The 22,252-nt window shown below is 44.4% G+C and overlaps 3 protein-coding genes across 7 annotated transcripts; 1 reads left to right on the top strand and 2 right to left on the bottom strand.

The window, feature by feature from the left end:
* Positions 1 to 1,727: 1,727 nt before the first annotated feature.
* LOC131738191 (cyclin-dependent kinase 2-like) lies at positions 1,728 to 5,850 on the bottom strand. 4 transcript variants are annotated; one of them, XM_059032458.1, is made up of 7 exons: positions 5,735 to 5,850; positions 5,028 to 5,105; positions 4,062 to 4,182; positions 3,361 to 3,531; positions 2,587 to 2,688; positions 2,089 to 2,292; positions 1,728 to 1,887 (listed from the first exon to the last, which is right to left on the bottom strand). In XM_059032458.1, exons 1-7 carry the CDS (start codon positions 5,848 to 5,850, stop codon positions 1,783 to 1,785), a joined length of 897 nt encoding a protein of 298 aa, XP_058888441.1. In that variant the 3' UTR covers positions 1,728 to 1,782. The 4 variants fall into 4 exon arrangements, with proteins under 4 accessions (XP_058888441.1, XP_058888440.1, XP_058888442.1 ...); XM_059032457.1 differs by having other exon boundaries at positions 2,089 to 2,335; positions 2,543 to 2,688; XM_059032459.1 differs by lacking the exon at positions 2,587 to 2,688.
* A 3,786-nt stretch (positions 5,851 to 9,636) lies between these two features.
* On the bottom strand, positions 9,637 to 15,318 carry LOC117403029 (dnaJ homolog subfamily B member 11). Its single transcript, XM_034004863.3, has 10 exons — positions 15,130 to 15,318; positions 14,166 to 14,322; positions 12,962 to 13,059; positions 12,673 to 12,805; positions 12,382 to 12,524; positions 11,853 to 11,935; positions 11,607 to 11,664; positions 11,300 to 11,411; positions 10,461 to 10,620; positions 9,637 to 9,827 (listed from the first exon to the last, which is right to left on the bottom strand). The coding sequence occupies exons 1-10, from the start codon at positions 15,201 to 15,203 to the stop codon at positions 9,763 to 9,765; spliced, it is 1,083 nt and encodes a 360-aa protein (XP_033860754.1). The 5' UTR covers positions 15,204 to 15,318; the 3' UTR covers positions 9,637 to 9,762.
* A 96-nt stretch (positions 15,319 to 15,414) lies between these two features.
* On the top strand, positions 15,415 to 21,995 carry tbccd1 (TBCC domain containing 1). Of its 2 annotated transcripts, none has more exons than XM_059032456.1 (7): positions 15,415 to 15,994; positions 17,153 to 17,501; positions 17,807 to 17,962; positions 18,263 to 18,629; positions 19,081 to 19,264; positions 19,641 to 20,147; positions 20,839 to 21,995. In XM_059032456.1, exons 2-7 carry the CDS (start codon positions 17,166 to 17,168, stop codon positions 20,966 to 20,968), a joined length of 1,680 nt encoding a protein of 559 aa, XP_058888439.1. In that variant the 5' UTR covers positions 15,415 to 15,994; positions 17,153 to 17,165; the 3' UTR covers positions 20,969 to 21,995. The 2 variants fall into 2 exon arrangements, with proteins under 2 accessions (XP_058888439.1, XP_033860701.3); XM_034004810.3 differs by having other exon boundaries at positions 15,417 to 15,994; positions 19,078 to 19,264.
* Positions 21,996 to 22,252: the final 257 nt, after the last annotated feature.

Here is a 22,252-nt window from a genome sequence, read left to right on the forward strand (position 1 = left end):
ATATAATAATTCCACCCATTCTAATGTTCTATTATTATTATTTGTTTATTTAGCATTGCCTTTATCCAAGGCAACTTATAGAGACTAGGGTGTGTGAACTATGCATCAGCTGCAGAGTCACTTATGTCTCACCCGAAAGACGGAGCACAAGGAGATTAAGTGACTTGCTCAGGGTCACACAATGAGTCAGTGGCTGAGGTGGGATTTGAACCGGGGACCTCCTGATTACATGGCCTTTTCTTTAACCACTGGACCACACAGCCTCCCTAATAAAATATAGTTCAACTCCAGTAATTCTTATTATTTTTGTATTTATCATGCTTTGTCCTGGCTTCACAGACCCTGACTAGCACTAATGCAGGACTGCTTTACCCGAGGTAGCATTAGGCAGTCCAAGATCAGGGCTCATCCGGGTCTGTGAGACCAGTGCTTTATATCAGGTCCTGTTGCAAATTTGCTGTTTGTGTTACTGTGCTTCCAGAGGTATTTCTCATTTAGATTTCTTGTCATTATTTTCACTAAAATATGTACACAAGTCAACAAACGAAAACTAGCCTATATCAGCAAGCATGGCAGGTCCCTGGAGAAAAGGAAAGGAAAAGGCAGCCATGCTCTGAAGCAACAGTTAATGTTACTTATAATGCACATAGGCCGTCTCTTTCTACTTCACAAAAGACAAACACGTCTTAGTAGTGAAAATATAAACTGCAGGAATGAAAGTAAAACAATACAAAAACACATGTTTACCACAACGCTCCTGTCCTTCTTGAAGAAGAATGTGAATCCAGCACAGCAAAGAGAAACCCAAGAGAGATACTCAATGAATGGATCATCTTTTACATTCCCAACTACAATAGTTGTACTATTCAAACATCAAGTTTCATGTGACCCTCATTGGAATAAATCAGTAATAAGAATTAATAATGAGTCTGCAAATAATCAGATGTAACACAATTATTTTGCTAAATTAAATTTTAATAACATTTTTAATAATTCTAATAATCAGACAATCTTTAATGTTTAAATCATTTTAGAAATGCAATTCCTACAGTATCACAATTATAAAGAAAACAAATAATGAACTGGATAATAAATAACATATTGAATGTTAATTTAAAAACAAAAATGATTAGGAATACTGAAGCATATGATTTTAAAGGTCTACAAAAAATGTAATGCCAATTCTTTTAGGAATGGCGTTACTGAAGCATGATATATGGATGCAATTTCAATTGTTTATTGAATAAACGATATGGTATGCATATCAATACAATGTATGTGACAAACACTGAAGAAAGGTAATGTGTTTTCTGAATCCATCTTCCAGATATTTCCTATTACAAAACTACATCTCAGGTAAACCAGCCTTGACCTTAAAACAAAAATGAATTAATAAATAAGCACAAGAAGACTCATGCATGAGTAATCTTAATTTATTTTGTCTGTACAAGGTTGCAAACAGACAATAAGACAGACTGCATTATGTTAAGAATAGCTTTACAAGGATAGACATAAATAACTGAAACTTTAAAAGGAAGAGGAATCAATATTAATACAGAGCAAACTTGGTGTTCAGATGTAATACATCCCTGTATCACTAGAGAGAGACACAGCATACTTTAAAAACTTCTTTCAACCTGAAAACTTTCCAAACTAGAAAGGGCACCTCCGTGCACGTTGTTTAATACTCATGTCTAGAACAAAGAGGTGCCACATTTTGTGTTGCTGCAAAAGATTCCAGTATGGGAGCCTCAGTGTTTAACCCTACAAGAAGTGTTAGACTCAGCCATGCAGGATTGGTGTCTGTGTTGCCACGTCTTGGAAATATTCATGACTAATAGCTGCCTTTGCGGAAATGCGCCGGCTGGGATCATACTGCAAGAGTTGCTGAAAAAAATTAGATAGGAAATAAAGTTCAAATTAAATTGGCAAATAGGCACAAGACCACACTGCCTCCCTCCCAGTCCCTCAGCTCTAACCACTAGACCACACTGCCTCCCTCCCAGTCCTTCTCAATCACACTGCCCCCCCCCCCCATCTCCAGTCATTCAGCTTTCTGCCTCTCTCCCAGTGTATCTCCTCACTGACCAGCAGCAGGTCCTGCCCTATGGGGTCGAGTTGTGGAGCCATCTTGTTGATGTCTTGCCGGCCCCAGCATGGAAAGCGGGCTTTGTAATCTGGGAGCTGTGTCACTCCGGGCCAGACCGCCTCGCTGGGGGTGCCCATCATGCGGAAGATGCGGAAGAGCTGGTCGATCTCAGAGTCTCCAGGGAAAAGCGGGCGCCTGGTAACCTGAGAGGAGGTGAGGCAGTCATGAGAACATGGAGCAACAGAACTGCTATTAAACACTAAAGACACTAAAGAACTGAAAACTCAACGCCCTCAACAGCTTCAATCCACTAGCTCTTTAGCTCTTTGTTCATCAGTGCTGGATGGACAAACCTTGCCACAACTCTCACAAGATGAACTCCATGCTTGTCACTCTTCAAAGCCAGGACCTACATTGCTAACACTATCAAACTATCAATCATTGTGAATACACTGAGCCCCCCGCCTCGGAGCTCTCCCTCCCTCAGTAAGTCCCACCATCTCAGCGAAGATGCAGCCGATGCTCCAGATGTCGACAGCAGTGGAGTAGTATTTACAGCCCAGCAAGATCTCAGGAGCGCGGTACCACAGAGTCACCACCTAATACAGGAGACAGAGACGGGAGGGAAAGGGGCTTCAGCTACCTGCGAGTGGGGAATGTGCAGAATGAGTTCACTCGTGAGGAAGAGAGACCAACAACTCCCAAGGGAACAGAAGCTACAAAAGGACAGCATTTCTGAACCCTTACTAATGATGAAGTGATAACCAAAATAGTTTTCTCGTAATTCCAGGAACTGCCCTGCTTACCCTATAATGATGGCCTCCAAATCATGTGCAAAATCGCTCAATGAAATCGTCCGATTATCAATTACAATGTTTAACCAGTAGATGGTGCTTCATTGTGGTGATGTAAATCTTTGGTTTCCAGATGATAAAGACCTAACGCTTTCAGATATTGGCTTTATACTTCATACACATCTTTATTCAATGATTAACTAGATTAGAATGAACCATTTTGTGGCAGTAATTTTACAAAGCCCTGTTAAGCCTCATATCTCTAGTGATACAGACTTTATATTTGCAGTATCCTATAAACACTGCTATGATTGTCTATTATATTTTTATCAATATGATATCTGACTTATTCGATAATAGCAATCACAAGCAAACACATACAATACTTGGCTACTTCTCATCCATAACCTCAATAATACATTCTGTGGTAGATCTCTGAGAAGCATGTTAATCAGTAGAAGCATGTTAATCAGTAACCTCGTGGGTGTAGGTGCGCAGGGGCACCCCGAAGGCCCGGGCCAGCCCGAAGTCCGCCAGCTTGATGGCGCCAGCCAGGTTAATGAGCAGGTTCTGAGGCTTCAGGTCCCGGTGAATCACCCTGTGAGAGTGACAGAACGAGACGCCTTGCAGAAGCTGGAACAGGTAGCTCTGAAACACATAGAGAAGGGGGTGGGGGAGAACGAGGGGATGGTGAAAATGTGCATACTCATTGGGTCATATTCATAAAACATTAGCGTGCCAGTAAATACGCCGGAGAGAGAGGCAAGATTTCTGCCTGAATACATCCTAGTGATGTGCAGGAATTGAAGGCTGTTCTGCACAGAGTGACGCAGACCTCACTGATTTTAGGTATCTTCAGCACTCCAACTATGCACTAAGCAGCGCAGATTTTGTACTTTTCTAGTCAATGAAAAACATGTCATCTCATGCTGTTTTAGTGAAATTATATCTTCTATAATAAGAGACACTCACTGATTAGAAATCATAAAAACAAAGACTGTACTCATGACTAGGTCAACTATTAAACATAAACGTGTGCTATGCACAGGATGACATCTGTACACAGGATAGGATGTGCAGGACTGTCTAATGTACTGTACGTTTAGGAATCAGGAGTCTGCTTGGGATTTCTGATAGTGCTAGTCATCTCTGACAGGGCACTGTGTGAATGCACTCACCTTGACCAGGGGCAGGGGCATCCCCACAGGCTGGGACGAGTCCATGTACTTCTTCAGGTCCTGGTCCAGATACTCAAACACCAGGTACAGCTTCTTTTCAGTGTGAACGACATCCAGCAATCTGAGAAACAACCCCAGCCAAAATAGGACACACAAGATCGTTAGCAAGCAATCGTTCATTAAGAATTTCAAGACCCACAGCCCACAATACACAAAATACACAACCTCCATAAAATATACAATAATATGAAGAAAAATGTATTCCCCATACAATTCATTACAATGAATTGTAATCAATTGTACGTTAATTACAATTTGTTTTATATTTCCATACAAAAGTATCTCTATATATATATCACTGTTTAGTTTATTTTAGAAAAATGACACCAATGAAACAGTCACAGCCAGACTGTTGCTGAGCACTTCACTTTATTAAACTTATTCACTTGTCTGTCACAGAATCAAACTCATTATAAAACACTTGAATTGCATCATCCAATCAGATCTATTGCAGACCACACAAAACTGCATGTGTCACCCTATCAATCCACTTCTATCTACATTGCATCTTCCAATCAGATCTAACCATAAGATTTGACTAATGCCCGGTTCCTAGTAGCTGATTTATCTCAAAACTTTGTCAAGTTGGGTCCTAAAAGATCCAAGTGATTTTAGGTAACCCATTCCACACCCTCACCCCTATCTGTGTCCTTTAGTCCTGCTTTCTTTACTGCGGTTAAAGTATTGGTTAGGATTAACTATGTCAACTCCTTCTAAGATTTTAAAGACTTCAATCATGTACCCCCCAATTAGTACCTGCCTATTATTATTATTATTATTATTATTATTATTATTATTATTATTATTATTATTATCCATAGAAATATACAAAGAGACTGGGTGGGTACTAGCGGTAGCTGTTCTGACACCAGAAAGGAGAGAAGCGAGAGACAGGTCATTTCTTACTTCACTATATTTGGGTGATTCAGTTCTTTCAGCAGTGAGATCTCTCGAATGGCAGTGCTTGGCACACCCTCTGTCTCCCTACAAAAAACAAGCCATTATGTTTACAAGGTTCTTTGAACTTGATCATTAAAATAAAAAAATACACATGTACCAGTGTAATAGACTCAAATTCTGTATATTGAGACTGAGAATCATAGCCACTATTCACAATGGTTTAAAGCAAATATACACTTTTAACTACTTGTATTTTTTTTATGATATTGGCTTTTCAGTTCATGCTGACAGGTGTTACATTATTTGATGCAATTACAGGAGTTTCAAACTCCCCCCAATGCTGAACTGCAATCACACCATGTGACCTACAACGCAGGAACCAGGATTCAGCCGTTTATCTAATTTACATATACGAAATTAACGTTACAATAAACCAGGGGGAACCAGTGATAACGTTAATAAGAGTTAAGGAAATGGATTTTAAGCACTTGATGGATACAGTCAGAAACTGGACAAACGGTGCTATACGTGTTGTTACGTTGTAAGTATGAATTTGTTAATTATATAAGTACAGTACGCCTGTATGAGATGTATATATATATATATATATATATATATATATATATATATATATATATATATATATATATATATATATATATATATATAAGTTATTAATACTTAATGAATATGACATAAATACCCTAACTTACGCGTCGAGTCGGATCTTTTTAAGTGCCACGGCCTGCCCTGTCAGTTTGTTTTTAGCTTTATAAACCACGCCGTAAGTTCCCTCGCCTATCTTCTCGATTTTCTGGAAAATATCCATTTGCCTTCTCGTAAAGATAAAACAACTAAAAAAAAAACAAAAAAAAAAAACTATACTTTCTTTCTTTGATGGTTGCTTGACAGGTATTGTTTCAAATCCCCCCGCCCAGTAACATTTTCCTCACACAACAGCAATAACGTAATTACAGTGTAATATTTTATTGTATCTGTACATGTTACTTTGAAACCTATACACCAGTAAACTGTATTTATTATATTGTAATGTTTGCTTTTTTAACCCACTCTTAAAAAGCGGTTGATTTGGTTAATTTTCAATCCAAACTGCACGTGCAGCATCCGGCTCTGGTTAGACAAGGCTCTCGTGCTGCTCTGAAATAAAACTGAACGCAATTAATTCAAATGAAATAAGTCTTAATAATAGATCGTTTCTTCAGCAGAAACATAATAATAACTCACAGAATTTGTAACCATGAGCAATCCTATAATCTGGATCCTGGCGCTCTTGTGTACTGCCACTGTCTTTGAAGTCTTTAAAAAAAATTGAGATGTATTTCTGCCAAAAACTATTTTAAAGAATGATAAATTGTTCATTATTGAGCAGGCGGCCTAATGTCGACCATATATTAGAATGATTTATATCTAAAAAAATAATAATAAATAAATAAATAGAAACAGCTCACTGACCACAAGACATAAACCCGAATAACTTCCAATGTATCTCGTGGCCCCGAGATAGTAAGAACTGTATAAATTTTATTTTATTAAAAATAATAATAATAAAAAATAATAATAATAATAATAATGTGTAAAAAATAATGTAATTGTATGTAAAAATAATGTGATATCTTGTAATAATTGTAAGTTGCCCTGGATAAGGGTGTCTGCTAAGAAATAAATTATATATATATAGTGACTGGGGTTAACTCTGTCAAGCGCAGCACAGGAGCAGATGCCACAGTTAGAAGTGGAGATAGATTTAGGAGAGGTGGGAGACACTGCTTGACACAGTTGGTGAGTGTCTGGAATGGGTTCCCATAGGTCCCCAAACCATGTTGTTGATTCCGAATCAATGGGATCCTTTCAGAGTTGACTGGACAAAGTTCCTCTCGTTCAAAACTTTCCCTAACATGTTCTGGGATTTTAAACCAGCAAAGTATTTCATCTCACAGCTGAACCACCTGGATAGCATCTTCATCAGATTCGGGTAGAAAGACTCATTTGAGAGTCCAATAGCTGAGGTAAAACTAGTGGAATAGCTTGACTAGTCACCAGTTTAAAAAAACAATGTCTGGGGCTCTATTTATGAGCGTGCCGTTTGTGCACAACAGTATATTTAAAAACTGCATGGGATGTTTTCAAAGTATTTATAAATGTTCTGAAATGTAATGTTTATGTCAGTGGATTACAACTGCTGCTGCACTTCCTTCCATCTGAAACCACACGCTTCCCAATTACCTCCCAACCTTGAGATGTGCGATTAGTCAACGAATCACTGTAGTTCAACTGTCACTTTACTAGTCAACTGTTCAGTGCTCCTCCTAACACAGACCAGCATGAAACAACACAAACATACAGAACAGTGTTCAAAACTAGAAAAAACAATAATTCAAACACATACCTTCAACATTAGAATTATTACAAAGTTTAATTGTAGTTTTGAGGTGAAAATTACATTTTATTATGCCATACCCACACCAACCACAAGCTTCCTATTTACCTTTAAAAAAAATAATAATAAATAATAATAATAATCATCATCTTTCGACTGATCATAAATGTGCTGATACCTCACTGAGGGTGCAGGACACCATGTAGCGCAGGTTAAACTAGAACATGACAGTGAGGAGACATTCTGAGCAAGACAAGAGGAGTCCAGAGCCAGACTGCTGCTGGAGCAGTGATGGGCGAGGAGAGGGCAGTGTGTGGAGCGAGGAGAGGGCAGTGTGTGGAGCGAGGAGAGGGCAGTGTGTGGAGCGAGGAGAGGGCAGTGAGGAGCGAGGAGAGGGCAGTGTGTGGAGCGAGGAGAGGGCAGTGTGTGGAGCGAGGAGAGGGCAGTGTGTGGAGCGAGGAGAGGGCAGTGTGTGGAGCGAGGAGAGGGCAGTGTGTGGAGCGAGGAGAGGGCAGTGAGGAGCGAGGAGAGGGCAGTGTGTGGAGCGAGGAGAGGGCAGTGTGTGGAGCGAGGAGATGGCAGTGTGTGGAGCGAGGAGAGGGCAGTGAGGAGTGAGGAGAGGGCAGTGTGTGGAGCGAGGAGAGGGCAGTGAGGAGCGAGGAGAGGGCAGTGTGTGGAGCGAGGAGAGGGCAGTGAGGAGCGAGGAGAGGGCAGTGTGTGGAGCGAGGAGAGGGCAGTGTGTGGAGCAAGGAGAGGGCAGTGTGTGGAGCGAGGAGAGGGCAGTGAGGAGCGAGGAGAGGGCAGTGTGTGGAGCGAGGAGAGGGCAGTGTGTGGAGCGAGGAGAGGGCAGTGTGTGGAGCGAGGAGAGGGCAGTGAGGAGTGAGGAGAGGGCAGTGTGTGGAGCGAGGAGAGGGCAGTGAGGAGCGAGGAGAGGGCAGTGTGTGGAGCGAGGAGAGGGCAGTGAGGAGCGAGGAGAGGGCAGTGTGTGGAGCGAGGAGAGGGCAGTGTGTGGAGCAAGGAGAGGGCAGTGTGTGGAGCGAGGAGAGGGCAGTGAGGAGCGAGGAGAGGGCAGTGTGTGGAGCGAGGAGAGGGCAGTGTGTGGAGCGAGGAGAGGGCAGTGTGTGGAGCGAGGAGAGGGCAGTGAGGGGCGAGGAGAGGGCAGTGTGTGGAGCGAGGAGAGGGCAGTGAGGAGCGAGGAGAGGGCAGTGTGTGGAGCGAGGAGAGGGCAGTGTGTGGAGCGAGGAGAGGGCAGTGAGGAGCGAGGAGAGGGCAGTGTGTGGAGCGAGGAGAGGGCAGTGTGTGGAGCGAGGAGAGGGCAGTGTGTGGAGCGAGGAGAGGGCAGTGAGGGCTGAGGAGAGGGCAGTGTGTGGAGCGAGGAGAGGGCAGTGAGGAGCGAGGAGAGGGCAGTGAGGAGCGAGGAGAGGGCAGTGTGTGGAGCGAGGAGAGGGCAGTGTGTGGAGCGAGGAGAGGGCAGTGAGGAGCGAGGAGAGGGCAGTGTGTGGAGCGAGGAGAGGGCAGTGTGTGGAGCGAGGAGAGGGCAGTGTGTGGAGCGAGGAGAGGGCAGTGAGGGCTGAGGAGAGGGCAGTGTGTGGAGCCTGTGGATATTCAGCAGCGTTGTTCCCTGCACGTTGTCCATGGATTTATTTTATTTAAATTTTTTTTTTAGAGATGCTCTTACAGTATGGGAGCCCCACACACCCCCTGCGCACACACAAAACAAAATTTGAGAAGCAACCCAACCATGCAAAGGCATGTAAAAAAAAATATTATATATATATATATATATATATATATATATATATATATATATATGTATAAAGAAAATTAAAATATCTAAAAAAGGAAAATAAACTGGCAAAACATTTAAAAAACTATCAAAGGAGTCTGAGACCGAGGAGAGGTGGGGGAGAAATCAGGTGAAGTGTTTAGCAGTGTGACGTTTGAGGGACCAGCTGCTGGTGATCAGTCCTGCAGCTAGCAGGGGGTGGGCTGGGGTATGGTGCACTTGTAAATGGGGGTCCTTCGGTGCACCCCCTGGGGCTGGCGGGACCTGTAGGGGGGGTGTGTGGACCAGAGCTGGGCTTCAGAGGCCAGCGAGTAACACCTGCACCTTCCAGTTCCACTTTTAAAAGGGTTCAAATATTCTTCAACCTCCCCTATCTAACCTACCCCCAACCCTTTACAAAATGTACAGATTTTAAGAAAACAGGACTTCCATTTCTCAAAAAACTTTCAAAACTTTTAAAAAACAAAACAAATAAAAAAATACACAGATTGATGATAATAAATACAACCCCAGAATGCATGTTTTTTTATGTTCTATAAAGTCCCTTTTGCTTGGGGTCAGTAGCCTTGCAGCCCGTTGTAAACCTTCTGTATCGATGCCTGTTTCAGCAGCTCTCGGATACCTGCAACAAGAAGCAGGGCACGGGTGAGGCAGGCAGGAACATTAAATACAGAGAACAAAAGAGTTAGCCAACACCCTCACCTCGCCTTCTGGGAATGTGATCCCCACGCTGCAATAACAGTGCCTCCATCACACTGCAATGCTATTTCTTTCTTTCTTCATACAGGTATGGAAAGAAGAAAACTGCATAGCAGTTTCACCCATTCCAGGTTTTACTACGAGCTTGATTAACCACAGCGTATAGGTAACAAGCTCAGGTGTGTCTTACTAAACTCACAGTAAAACCAGGAATGAATCAAACTGCTATGCAATGAGTTATTTCCATCCCAGTATAAATTAACTTTCTTTCTTTCGTTCCAGTGCCCAATTTTATATTAAATCCCTTTTCCCTACACCAGAATTTTCAAATAATGTGTCGTAACAGCAGCAACTTCCTACAACAGCATCTGAGAGTTAACATCTGAGCCCCATGCAGACAGTGGACGTGTACAATCTGCAAACCGTCTGGTAGGATTAAAGGAATTATTCTGTAGCTACAATTACCAGGACATTAAAACAAACAAAAAAAAGTAGTTTACGAAATGTCATAGTGTGAGTAAGCAGTGAGTGAGCATGTGGGCCCTGCGCGCCTCACCCTTCCTCTGCTGCTCGGAGAGCTGCTCTCGTGGGAACTCCACGTCAAAGCTGATGATCAGTGAGCCGCGGATGTTGTTGTTGTCAAAGTTGGGCAGGCCCTCTCCTTTCTTCCACAGCTTAGCGCCTGGCTTTGTGATCTTGTCCCGGATGATGTGCACCTTCAAATCGAGACAGATTCAATAGCGTCCATCAGCATGGAACTAGAACCCCAGTGCTAGCACATCACCCCACGCTGTTAGAGTACATGGAACTAGAACCCCAGTGCTAGCACATCACCCCACGCTGTTAGAGTACATGGAACTAGAACCCCAGTGCTAGCACATCACCCCACGCTGTTAGAGTACATGGAACTAGAACCCCAGTGCTAGCACATCACCCCACGCTGTTAGAGTACATGGAACTAGAACCCCAGTGCTAGCACATCACCCCACGCTGTTAGAGTACATGGAACTAGAACCCCAGTGCTAGCACATCACCCCACGCTGTTAGAGTACATGGGAAACGTTACAACTCATAAGTCTTGATATTACCCTGTGTAAAGTCTGCACAAGATAAAACTTTTTTTTTTTTTTTTTAATAATGGATGTAACACATGAGATCTCCAGTTTGGGTGAGAGGACTGCAAAAGCGAAGCTGAGCTTTTCAAGGTGTGCAGAATGATTTCTGTTGGAATAATAAGCGACATGCTTCACACAAAATATGACATTCTTCTTGCTGTTGTATTGAACTACTATTGCACATAGTTTTCTTAACGACATTCTAACACACAGGACGACATCTACACAAGACAAGATGAAGACGCTGTGCACAGTGGTCGGTGTTGCTCAGCAGCGCTACCTTGTGTCCGTCCAGGTGTGTGATGTCCATTTCGAATCCCACCAAAGCCTCCTCCAGCGAGATTGTCACATTCGTGTAGAGATCATCTCCCCTCCGCTCGAAAACGGGGTGCCTGAGAAACAAGCACAGCCAATAACTGTTTCAGCCCTGCAGCTTCAATGACGAATCCCAATGTCACGCACTCGCTAATGGACTTGTGAGACGTGTGTCAGCTCCTACCCAATCTGTCTTAAATACAATGACAAACTGATACACTCAAAACAGCATGGTCTTCAGGTTACTGAGAGTGAAGTGTGAGATTTCTTACTTCATCACTTTAATCTTGAACCTCAGGTCTCCTGGCTCCCCATCTATGTGTGGTTCACCTGAGAGAGAGAGAGAGAGAGAGAGAGAGAGAGAGAGAGAGAGAGAGAGAGAGCGTGAGAGAAAGAGAGAAAGAGAGAGAGAGAGAGAGAGATATGGTCACCAGAAGCTGCCATATACCAGGGAAACCACTAAGTGTGTGCTTCAGTACAAGAGTGGCACCTGTATGTCGATATGCACGTGGCCTTACCTTCCCCAATGAAGGGGTACTCCATCTCGTCTCGGACCCCTTGCTCAATCTCCACCTCCAGAGTGCGCTCCTCGTTCACTAGCCTGGGACAAAGAAGAGAGGGAATGAGGAAGAGAGCCTGCTGACACTGTGTCGTGCCCAGATGAACTCCACGTCTGGGAAGCAGAATACACCCAGATGATGGGCTGGACAGACTAACATTCAATTACTCTGTATAACCAGCCACCTGAGCTAAGAGCTTCCCCTGCTTTCCCCAGCCTGTACACCCAGAGAGTCAGGGAAAGAAGAACACACCCTCCTGCTCAATGGTGTTCATCTCTAGACAGATCTTCACTTGTGATATTACACCTGACAGTAGTCTCTGTCCTGATCTTCTCCTATCTTGAACACCCCTGTGATTTCAGATGCTACGCTTCACATGGCTGGAATTGCCTGTACAATAAAGAAGAATTGAAAATGCGATACGGTGACGGGACCCCTGCCAAACCCCAACCCCCCAAAAGTAAACTGCAGCTCCAGCAGGACTCACCTGACATTGGGACACTCGTCGCAAACCACTTCCTGGGTCATTTGGAAGCGGCCAGGCCCCAGCTGCGTTGTCCTCATTTCCTGTCGGCAGTTGCATTTCCTTTTTCCTGGGGCCTCTTTTGCGACAGGCTTATTCCGAACCACCTGAGGGGCGACATGACTGTGTTTATTGAAGGCATTTACGTGTGCATCAAACATTCAAGACCTTTGTTATTAGGATCTTTCCCATCCCTTACACTAAAGACATTTGACTGCATTTCCTTTTTGTTTCCATATCTGAAGACCGACTTACTTCCACAAAATTACCAGAATACACTTCTTCCAGGGTGACCTCTAGATCGACTATGATGTCATTTCCTCTAGGGATGTTCCTGTCCTGTTGCCGCGGGTTACCACCGAACATGAACCCAAAGTCTCCAAAGAAACTGAGGCAAAAAAAGGAAAAGAAAACAAATTCAGAAATGAAAAATTGACAGACTGACAGAGATCAAGTGGTGAGGTAGGCGTGCTGTAGCAGGGCCTGTTCTAAAAGGGTAATCCATTGACAGCTGTCAGCAATGCAAGCTCATTTGGATCCTCACCTGGAGAAGATATCCCCATGGGAGCTGTGGTGCCCCTCCTTCAACCCCTCCTCCCCGTACGCATCATACTGCTTCCTCTTCTCCTCGTCAGACAGCACCTGCAGATCAGCAAGCCAGGGTGTTAGTGACACCACCCCGGGAAACAGCTGTAGCGCAATCCCCACACGTGGGCTACAGTACAAGCATAGCAAAGTGTACTGGAGCACAGTCAACGCATGGTAAAGCATAGGGAAGCACTGTAAAGCCTAGAGAAGTTTGACAGATTCAAAGGTACATTCCATAACTGTTTTTAGTTTTACCAGGTCTTAACTGTGCATTTTAAAAATGGACATAGTCTCTGAGGTTTGTGTGCAGTGATAATTATTTGCGTTTACAATAATGCAGATGGATTATGCAACATCCTATTTTCGGCCAGGGGATTGCTATAGTCGCAATGTAAAAAGCCAGCTAATACTTCACTGAGCCGGCTCCACTCCGTGTTTTCTAGCGCGCCCTCGGATCAAACAGCAGGCAATCCTCAACTTTGACTCCAGAACATTGCGCAAATCAGCAGCGGCCACACAGTTTCTTTGACCAATCAGGGCAAGCGGCAGAGTTTCCAACAACAACGACGCTTCCGTGGACGCACACACATACCTCCGAATCGTTACATAATTTTTTTTTTTTTTTTAAGTGTTTTTTACAATGTTTGTTTAACATGCGCAAATCAGACTTAATGAAATACTGTCTATAGTTATGGTTTTATTTCATACTTTAAAAAACAAGAGCATTTTTGTTATTGCTTGTTAAGACAAATGGTTATATTTAAAATAGAAACAAACACCGTCAAACAAAACAGATATTCCTTAAATTTCTACATAACTAATTCGACTTTTACTTGTCAATCAAACATGTCGGTGTGAAAAAAATAAAACAAAAACAATTGGTGAATTGAACATACAGCAAATACCGGCCAAAACAAAATTATACCTAACAGCCAATCACAGCATTCCAGGTGTGTACACTAAGAAAGACTGATCTCACATCACTGCAGCCAACATAACGAGAAAGAATTACGACTGTGTGATGCTATGGTATAGTAACATTGTTAAAGGGTGTAATAATCCCATGTAGGGGGGCCTCCGCTGAACCCCCGTCCAGGGACTGCAGCCCCAGCGAGGGATAACACCCAATTGGTTACACTGTACTCTTCATCTCCGTTTACCTCGTAGGCGGCCCCGAGGTCTTGGAATTTGTCCTGCGCTTTGGGGTCGTCGGGGTTTCTGTCGGGGTGTAACTGCATTGCAAGTTTCCTGTAAGCCTTTTTAATGTCCTTGATGGAAGCTGATCTTGAAACCCCCAAAATCTGGTAGAAATCACGCCTAGAAAAGGAAGAAGAAAATTGAGTTTATCGGGCGATATCAAATAGGTCTCTGACAAGCTGCTCGGATGCACTTAGCTTTGTACAGAGACTACTGTTTTGTAGCTGTGATAAACATGGTCACATCTGTTTGTATTGTTTCAATGGCTTTTTTTCTGTGTCTCTAGTGCAACAACACTGAAAATGAGATTGTAAAAGTATCTTGACCCTTAAGCATTAAGCATATTGTGTGATCAGTCCTCTGTACAATGTGTTGCAAAATGATCTGAAAAAAGATACTGAAACAGGTTGACCAAGGAGGAAAGCAGACGTAAAAGTGTGAGGCTGTGGGCGCGAGAGAGCGACCGAGAACAGGTATGCATTACAGTCTAGGATTTTGTAATGCAGATAAAATCAATGAGGGACATTGGGATAAGAAAACGTCATTTTTGTCTAAATACAATACGTAACACTAGAATCTCCTTTTAAACTGGATCGGTCAGTCTGTATCCTATGTTACCGTGACCTGATTGAACAGCTAATGAACAGAGGATCTGTTTCATAGAAATTTTGAATCTGAGAGAGGCACTCGCTGGGTCTCGTCACAGGATAATGCCAGATCGGGTTCCATTCAGATCCCAACCCGGTTCAAACAGCCGCTCTTAGTTTTACAGTGGAATTAATCTCCGTGCTCTCTTCCCTCTCCGGAGTCGGTGGTCCGGCCACACACAGTGCTACTAGACCAATCAGAGTGTAACATGTGTACACTCTTTCTTTAATTCAAAAATAAAACAAAACCACGAGCCACCTTTTGACAATGTTCACTCACCCCGCTAGCACAGCCGCGGCGACATACAGCAGCAGAAAGCAGATATTGGTGAGGTTCATGCGTCTGGAAGCCATGGATCCCGAATTGCTTTCTCACTGCACTTCACTCCTCCAGCGAGCCCCGCACCGGTTCCGATGAGGACCTGTCAGTCACCACACACTGCGCAGCGTGTACTTGCAACCGGAAGAGGGACCTCTGCTAGGCCCGCCCACTGCAAAACGTCGTGGGCAGAAATCCTTAAAGGGAACGCTTAAAACATCGCCACAAAAGATAGACACTAAAAGTAGCATGATGTCTTTAGAGTCCAAATAACGTCAAATCTATTAAACACCAATGGTCAAAACCCTGCCCTACACACGCATACGGAGCAGGTGGGCCGTGTTAACCCCCTAATGCCAAACTGACGTGTTTTGTTGCTGTTGGGGTCTGTTTACTACATCATAGCTAGTTTGCAGCCCACTTTGTGCACATCCCAATAGTATTGGATGTAACTAATTATCAATTGTTATTTGTAAACAAAAGACTAAAAGTATTTAAATATTTTAACAAAAAAAACTCCTTGGCAGGCAAACACGCGCGTTCACAAGTGTAGCAGCCCTCCAGGCAAGCGCGTTCACAAGTGGAAAAGGTAAGCAGGCGCGTTCACAAACTGAGCTGCCAATCAGTCAGCCAGCTAGGCGCGTTCACAGTGACTGCGGTGAGCTGATCTGATCTGAGAGGCGCCAAAAGGAGGACGGTTGTTCTCTGCGACTGTGAGGCATCAGCGCTGTTTGTTTATGGGAACGAGGTGACTCTGGTGGACCTTCTCAGTGGCTGCTCAAAGAAAGATTTCGAGACCCGGTCAGCGAGGTGTTTTTAAAGCGAGGTAAAGTGTTTCCAGTTTCTCGTAGCTTGTTGTTGTTGTTCTTGTTCTGTGTGTCGGTTAGGACGGAGAAGCGGAGCCCATAGACTGGAGGCCCCGCTGATGTTGTCATGGGAACCCGCAAGGCGTCCGCGAGCAGTACCGAACCGAATGAATAGCCTGTCTGCATACCGTAAACATTCTTACAAACGTTATAATGTGTGTGCTACTTTCAAAACTTGGAAGTGTGTTATTAAGCAGTACTGCTTCGATGCACTATGGAGCTGATAATATAACTATTTTCATCAAAAGGTGAAAAAAAAAACTGTTGTAAAGTTCTAAACTAAAAAAAATAAATAGAAAAAACACCCCAGAACAGCATTTTGTAATTTGGAAGTTTGGGTTTTTACCTTTTGAGTAATTTGAGTAATTCACATTTTCAATGGAGTAAAGACATTTGATAACCGCCCCTTGTCTCCTGGCTGCTGCAGACAGGAAGTTCCACCTGAAACTGCTCTCCCCTCCCCTGGGGGCTGGCGTGGTTCGATTTCAGCCAGCTGAGAGGCAGTGTTTGGAGTTTAATTTGAGACACCGAGGAGCTACTGTGTGCTTTGAAATAGCAGAGATACCCCACAATAGCTTGAAATGAACCTGTAATGTATGGAAGGTCATCTTGGTCAAAAAACGCGTTATTTAATACGCGTTTCAAATATTTACCTACTACGCGTACTACTGTGGCCAATCAAATCGTTGAAAATGAAACGAGAACCAACGAATTTAAAGAAAATAGAACGTATAATAAATGATCTATTTAAAATTCGCCTTACATTTGCCATTCCCCTCCAGTTCCTGGCGGTATGGATTTGGCAAAGGGTAAAGTCTGGTGAAAGATGGATAGACCCGCACCCTCCCAGACGAGCATCAACCAGCGGTTTCAGAGCCTTAGAAATAGTTTTAATTCAGTGGTAACCCCACTGTAAGTAATATATAATTTAAAATGGCCTTCCATAAACGTCAATACTAACAGACACCATGGTGACATACAACTGTGCATCCCTTCTGTCTTTGTTAATGTTTAACAGTGGCAGCCAGGATCATAGAGGTAGCCGTCCCATAGCAACTATCAAAAATCAATCAATCAATCAATCAGTCAATCACCAGCACTTTTTAATTTGCATGCAGTGGCAGCTTAGCGATGGAGCTGCACAATGTCAGAGTGTGGGTGCGTATGGAGCCCTTCCTGGTGGGGGCACTGCAGGCCCCCCCTCCAGCCAAGTTCAGCATGCACTACCTGCGTAAGATGGCCACCTACGTGCGCACGCGGGCCAAGGACGGTTGCTTCCCGCGCCTCTGCTGGCCCATGTGGAGGCACATCGCCTGTGGCAAGCTGCAGCTGCCCGACGAGCTGGCCTGGGTCTACTTCGAGACCTTCGACCTGATGGCAGAACGCTCCCCGGAGGAGAGGCTGGAGTGGGCAGAGGCGGTCTCGCAGTGCAGCACCCGTGAGGAGTTGAACAGGTTGCGGCACAAGGTGAGATCAGGAGGGTTCATTCACTTTCATTAGCATGCAGCTTCACAGGGGAGCACAAGTAGGTGACTGCTGAGTCTCTGTTTGAAATTAAATTTCATGAATTTTATTTTGATCCATGTGGGGCTCTGTTTAGCCGGAGTGCTTGTTTACGCTGTAGGAAGTTGAGATGGGAGTGGGAGCATTACTACTGTTTGAGTCATTTACCGTAGGCTGTGTGCTGTACATCCGAGAAGTGTTAATTATCCTTCTATAATAGTTTTTCTGTTGTTTACATGCTGCTAATTGTGGAGCTGTACTTTTCCCAGCTGTCTGTGGACACGCTGCAGTTTCTGCTGTTCCTGTACACCCAGCAGCTGAACCGCGTTTCCCTGCGCACCTCGCTGATCGGGGAGGAGTGGCCCAGTCCCCGAGCGCGCTCCCCCTCACCCGACCACGAGTGCAAGACCAGCCTGCAGAACAAGGTAGTGACCCCAGCAACACACAATGGTGGGGGACGAATGACAGGACAGCAAAGATGTATTAGGAGGACTTCATTTTAAAAATCTGAAAAGGAGGTAACCCTAGTCAGTCCCTAAAGCATAGCACAGAAACCAGGACCAGGGGTCTTCCTAAACTTCAGTCCATCAGCATGTGAAATTTGCCTAGGCAAATGCAGATTTTCACACCACATACAGCTTTTAATTTATTTATTTTTGTCACGCGCATGCATGTAGGATTCTCACTGCACCACTAACCCCACCCCTCCCTCCGTGTCTCCTCAGAACTGTGATGACCAGGCGCACCTGGCGTTTGTGCAGACCCACCTGTCGGATCTGCTGGAGCTGGTCCTGGACCCGGAGCAGCTCAGCTCGTCGGGTCACTGTGCCCACGACAGCCTGCTCTCCCCTGAGGCTCTGAGGGGCCTCAGCTTCCTGCTGGAGGGGTCCGTGAGCAAGGCCCGCGCTGTTCACCCCCTCCACGAGCTGCTGTCCTGGGTGCCGCTGCAGACACAGGCCGGCTACTCCAAGCTGTCTCGGGCCTTTTCCCTGCAGAGACTGCAGTCCTGGCTGAAAGACACACTCACACTAAACCCCTTCGGCTACACTGCCTGCCTCAAGACTGGCAAGAAGCTCGCCTGGGCACAACAAGGTAGCGTATTTATTAGTTTGCCTGCCTGTTGTTTTTTGTCCTAGATCTATCGGATTTCTAACCACTAGACCACACTGCCTCTCTCCCAGTCCCTCAACTCTAACCACTAGACCACACTGCCTCCTTCCCAGTCTGCCAGCTGTCACCACTAAACTATTATTATTATTATTTATTTCTTAGCAGACGCCCTTATCCAGGGCGACTTACAATTGTTACAAGTTATCACATTATTTTTTACATATAAGTACCCATTTATACAGTTGGGTTTTTACTGGAGCAATCTAGGTAAAGTACCTTGCTCAAGGGTACAGCAGCAGTGTCCCTCAGCTGGGATTGAACCCACGACCCTCCAGTCAAGAGTCCAGAGCCCTAACCACTACTCCACACTGCTGCCCTAGTGACCACACTGTCACCTCTCAGTTCTGACCCTTTTTCTTCTGTCCTGCAGTAGAAGGTACGATGAAGAGGGCGAAGATTGCCAGGAACACCCACAACGCCCCTGCGGGCAGCAGAATGGTACTGATGTCTCAGGTGTACAAACAGACACTGGCCAAGGACTCAGAGAAGCTGTCTGGAGCTAACGTGAAGCTGCATCGCTGCAACGAGTCTTTTATATACCTCCTCTCACCTCTGAGGTAAGCTACGCCTCCCTCTCTGATTGTTCATACATTTACTGTCGGTACAAGTACTGTCTAGTGGAGGGGATGTAAAACTACCACATTACAAACAGACCTACTTAATGTAATGGCTATCGATTGAAAGAGGTCTATAATTTATTGGTAAATGTCTATTTCAAAGATGAGGTGAGGTGAGGTGGGGGGGGTCCCTTTTTAGAAGTAAATTGAGAACCAGTTTTCTAAGCCTACTTTGCAAATGCCAGAGCAAAAGTAATATGTTTTAAAGGATATTTTTAAATTCCATTTGTGTCTCATGCTGCTGTGCTCACATTTTGTATTGCCTCTGTGTGTGTGTGTGTGTGTGTGTGTGTGTGTGTGTGTGTGTGTTTTTCAGGTCAGTCAGTATTGAGAAGTGCCGGAACACCACGCTAGTGCTGGGCCCTGTGCAGACGAGCGTTCACGTGCAGAGCTGTGAGAATGTGAAGGTGGTATGTGTGGCGGGCCGCCTGTCTGTCTGCGCTTCCTCCTACTGCACCTTCCACATGCTCACCCCCACGAGACCCCTGCTTCTGTCTGGGAACGTGGCCCTGACCCTGGCCCCCTACCACACAAACTACCCATCGCTGGAGGACCACATGGCGAGTGTGGGGCTTGCTGTGGTGCCCAACCTGTGGGACCAGCCTGTGTGCCTTGGAACAGAGGGCATAGAGACCCCCTCACCAGCCCCCTACTGCCTGCTGCCCCCCGGAGAGTTCAACGTGCTGGTGGTGCCCTTCGAGATGGATGGGGACACCAGTGAGATACCCGGGGGTCTGCCTCCCTCCTACCAAGCTGCGATCAGCCACCGCGAGCAGAAGGTGCAGGCCTGGCAGAGGACCGTCAAGGAGGCACGCCTCAACAAGTGAGGGATTCAGAAACAAGGGCTATGGGATTCCCTTTAGTTTCCTAAATGTTCAAACTTGAACATACTGGGAATGTTACTGTAAGCAAACAGAAAAGCTATATCATAAGAAGCCCTCCATTAGAGTTACTGCTGTTGCGGAGGGGACTACATGTGCACAACATTTCTGTAAATAAATATTTAATCCTATTGTATAAACAGTACAGCGGGCCTTTATTTCATATGCATATCTTTTGACAACAGTTAAATATTCTGGGGAAAAATGCTTAACACTTGGGAAATGTAAAGAAGTGGCTCCTTCCCTCTGTCCTTAGTCTGTCTCCACTTATTCTTCAACTTGCTCTAGTCCGGGTTTCCGTGCTGTGCTTTAAGTATTGGTCAGGGTTGACTTTCTGTAACTGTTTTCCAACTGCATTGCTGCTTTTTTTGGTTCAAATGTTTTTTTTGGTGTGCTTCAGTATCAGTGATTCCCTATTGAGATGTATTATTTTTCATTTATTTTATCATGATAACTTGCAAATGACTTAAAAAAAAAAAAAAAAGTTTTAACTATGTCCTCTTCAGCAAGTTCCGTCATCAGTTGCCAGGTGTTTCATGGGTATTATTTGTCATTAAGCAACTTGAATAATGTATTTTTCCCACCTGTGATCTGTTCTAAGGGAGTATCCTCACTGTGTCTGTCTCTTTGCAGGGAGCAGCGCAAGCAGTTCCAGGTGCTGGTGGAGCAGAAGTTTCATGAGTGGCTGCTGGAGACGGGGCACAGGCAGCAGCTGGACAGCTTGATCCCAGCCCCCACAGACTCCAAACAGGCAGCCGGCTAGACCCCCTGCACCCTACAGAAACAAACATGGGGTATCCATTCACAGGCAGCCGGCTAGACCCCCTGCACCCTACAGACACAAACATGGGGTATCCATTCACAGGCAGCCGGCTAAACCCCCTGCACCCTACAGACACAAATGTGAGGTATCCATTCACAGGCACCCTACAGCAGACACAAACGTGGGGTATCCATTCACAGGCAGCCGACCTAGACCTCTACACCCTACAGACACAAACGTGGGGTTTCCAAACATGTACAGGAGACGGGTATCTATGTATTGCCAAAAGTAGAACTTCAAAGTCCAGCCACACCTTTCTCAAACAGACATGCTGGTAGAAGGAACAGGACCCTCTCCCCCCATACCATGCTGTGTGACCTTCTGGCATACAGGTTTGTGCTCTCCCTGTTTAGCCTGCTGAATACAAGTGGGAATTAGCTTTTGCTGTATGTTGCTTCTCAGGTTTGTGGTTCTCTTCTTCCAGTCAAAGCCAGTAACCATGGAATGAGGTGGACAGTCTTATCTGTAAATATGGAAGTGCATTTCAAAATAAACGAAACAAACAAAAGTTGATATTTATATAAGGACAGATACTATAATTATGATTTGTTATTATTATTTGTGCTGTTGAGGCATCCTCATGAGGGACCTGTCCTTAAATGTATTTATTTGTCTGAAGACACTGTATTATAACTTGAAATTTGATTTCCTTGGGTGCCCTGGAGTTGGTACCTTTGACTTTTTGACAGGCGTTCATATTCTTTAATGCTTTAAGCATCACACAGGACCCCCAGCACATAAAGAGCTCAACTGCCACACACACCAGACTGAGGTGCTTTCCACTCTTTGTGGTATTTGTGTTTCCTGAGATCCTTTTCACCATTTATTATTGAAAGTGTGTGGCTAATATTTATTTCTGTATTCAGAACTATTTTGCTTTGTTTTCTCCTAAATACACTGAAACCATAATGTTGTTCCCTTTCTTAAAAAAAAAAAGCATTTAATAAATAAATCTCTGTGCTCTGTCTTTGTTTCTGATTTTTTTTCGGTTTCTTTTGGGTTGAAAAGTACAAAGCACAGGGTGCAGTGTGGGTCTGTGGAATGTGTTGGTCTACAATGGTTGAATTTCCCAGCACTGAGATCTGAACTCCAGCCCTAGACATGATGTGAGGTTCCCAACTTGGAGATTTATTAGTTTTAATGCAAATTACTAAGAGTAACATTTAAATTCTGCAGAGTAACATTTAATCAAGTTTGTGCTATTAAGTTGCAGTCCCATTACTC

This window comes from Acipenser ruthenus, chromosome 10, assembly GCF_902713425.1.
Source record: "Acipenser ruthenus chromosome 10, fAciRut3.2 maternal haplotype, whole genome shotgun sequence".
NCBI lineage: Eukaryota > Metazoa > Chordata > Actinopteri > Acipenseriformes > Acipenseridae > Acipenser > Acipenser ruthenus.

What these genes read in the sequence shown, in the direction of transcription:
- LOC117403029 (XM_034004863.3), bottom strand. Translation starts at nt 15,203, where the DNA reads ATGGCTTCCAGACGCATGAACCTCACCAATATCTGCTTTCTGCTGCTG. An exon ending in GTACCCCTTCATTGGGGAAG is followed by an intron (nt 11,665 to 11,852) that starts GTAAGGCCACGT and finishes TCTCTCTCTCAG; the next exon opens with GTGAACCACACATAGATGGG. An exon ending in CACACCTGGACGGACACAAG is followed by an intron (nt 10,621 to 11,299) that starts GTAGCGCTGCTG and finishes CTCGATTTGAAG; the next exon opens with GTGCACATCATCCGGGACAA.
- LOC131738191 (XM_059032457.1), bottom strand. Translation starts at nt 5,850, where the DNA reads ATGGATATTTTCCAGAAAATCGAGAAGATAGGCGAGGGAACTTACGGC. An exon ending in AATCACCCAAATATAGTGAA is followed by an intron (nt 4,183 to 5,027) that starts GTAAGAAATGAC and finishes GTTGTTTCTCAG; the next exon opens with ATTGCTGGATGTCGTTCACA. An exon ending in GCTCCGAGGCGGGGGGCTCA is followed by an intron (nt 2,336 to 2,542) that starts GTGTATTCACAA and finishes GTTTAATAGCAG; the next exon opens with TTCTGTTGCTCCATGTTCTC.
- tbccd1 (XM_034004810.3), top strand. Translation starts at nt 17,166, where the DNA reads ATGGAGCTGCACAATGTCAGAGTGTGGGTGCGTATGGAGCCCTTCCTG. An exon ending in TACCTCCTCTCACCTCTGAG is followed by an intron (nt 19,265 to 19,640) that starts GTAAGCTACGCC and finishes TGTGTTTTTCAG; the next exon opens with GTCAGTCAGTATTGAGAAGT. An exon ending in AAGGAGGCACGCCTCAACAA is followed by an intron (nt 20,148 to 20,838) that starts GTGAGGGATTCA and finishes GTCTCTTTGCAG; the next exon opens with GGAGCAGCGCAAGCAGTTCC.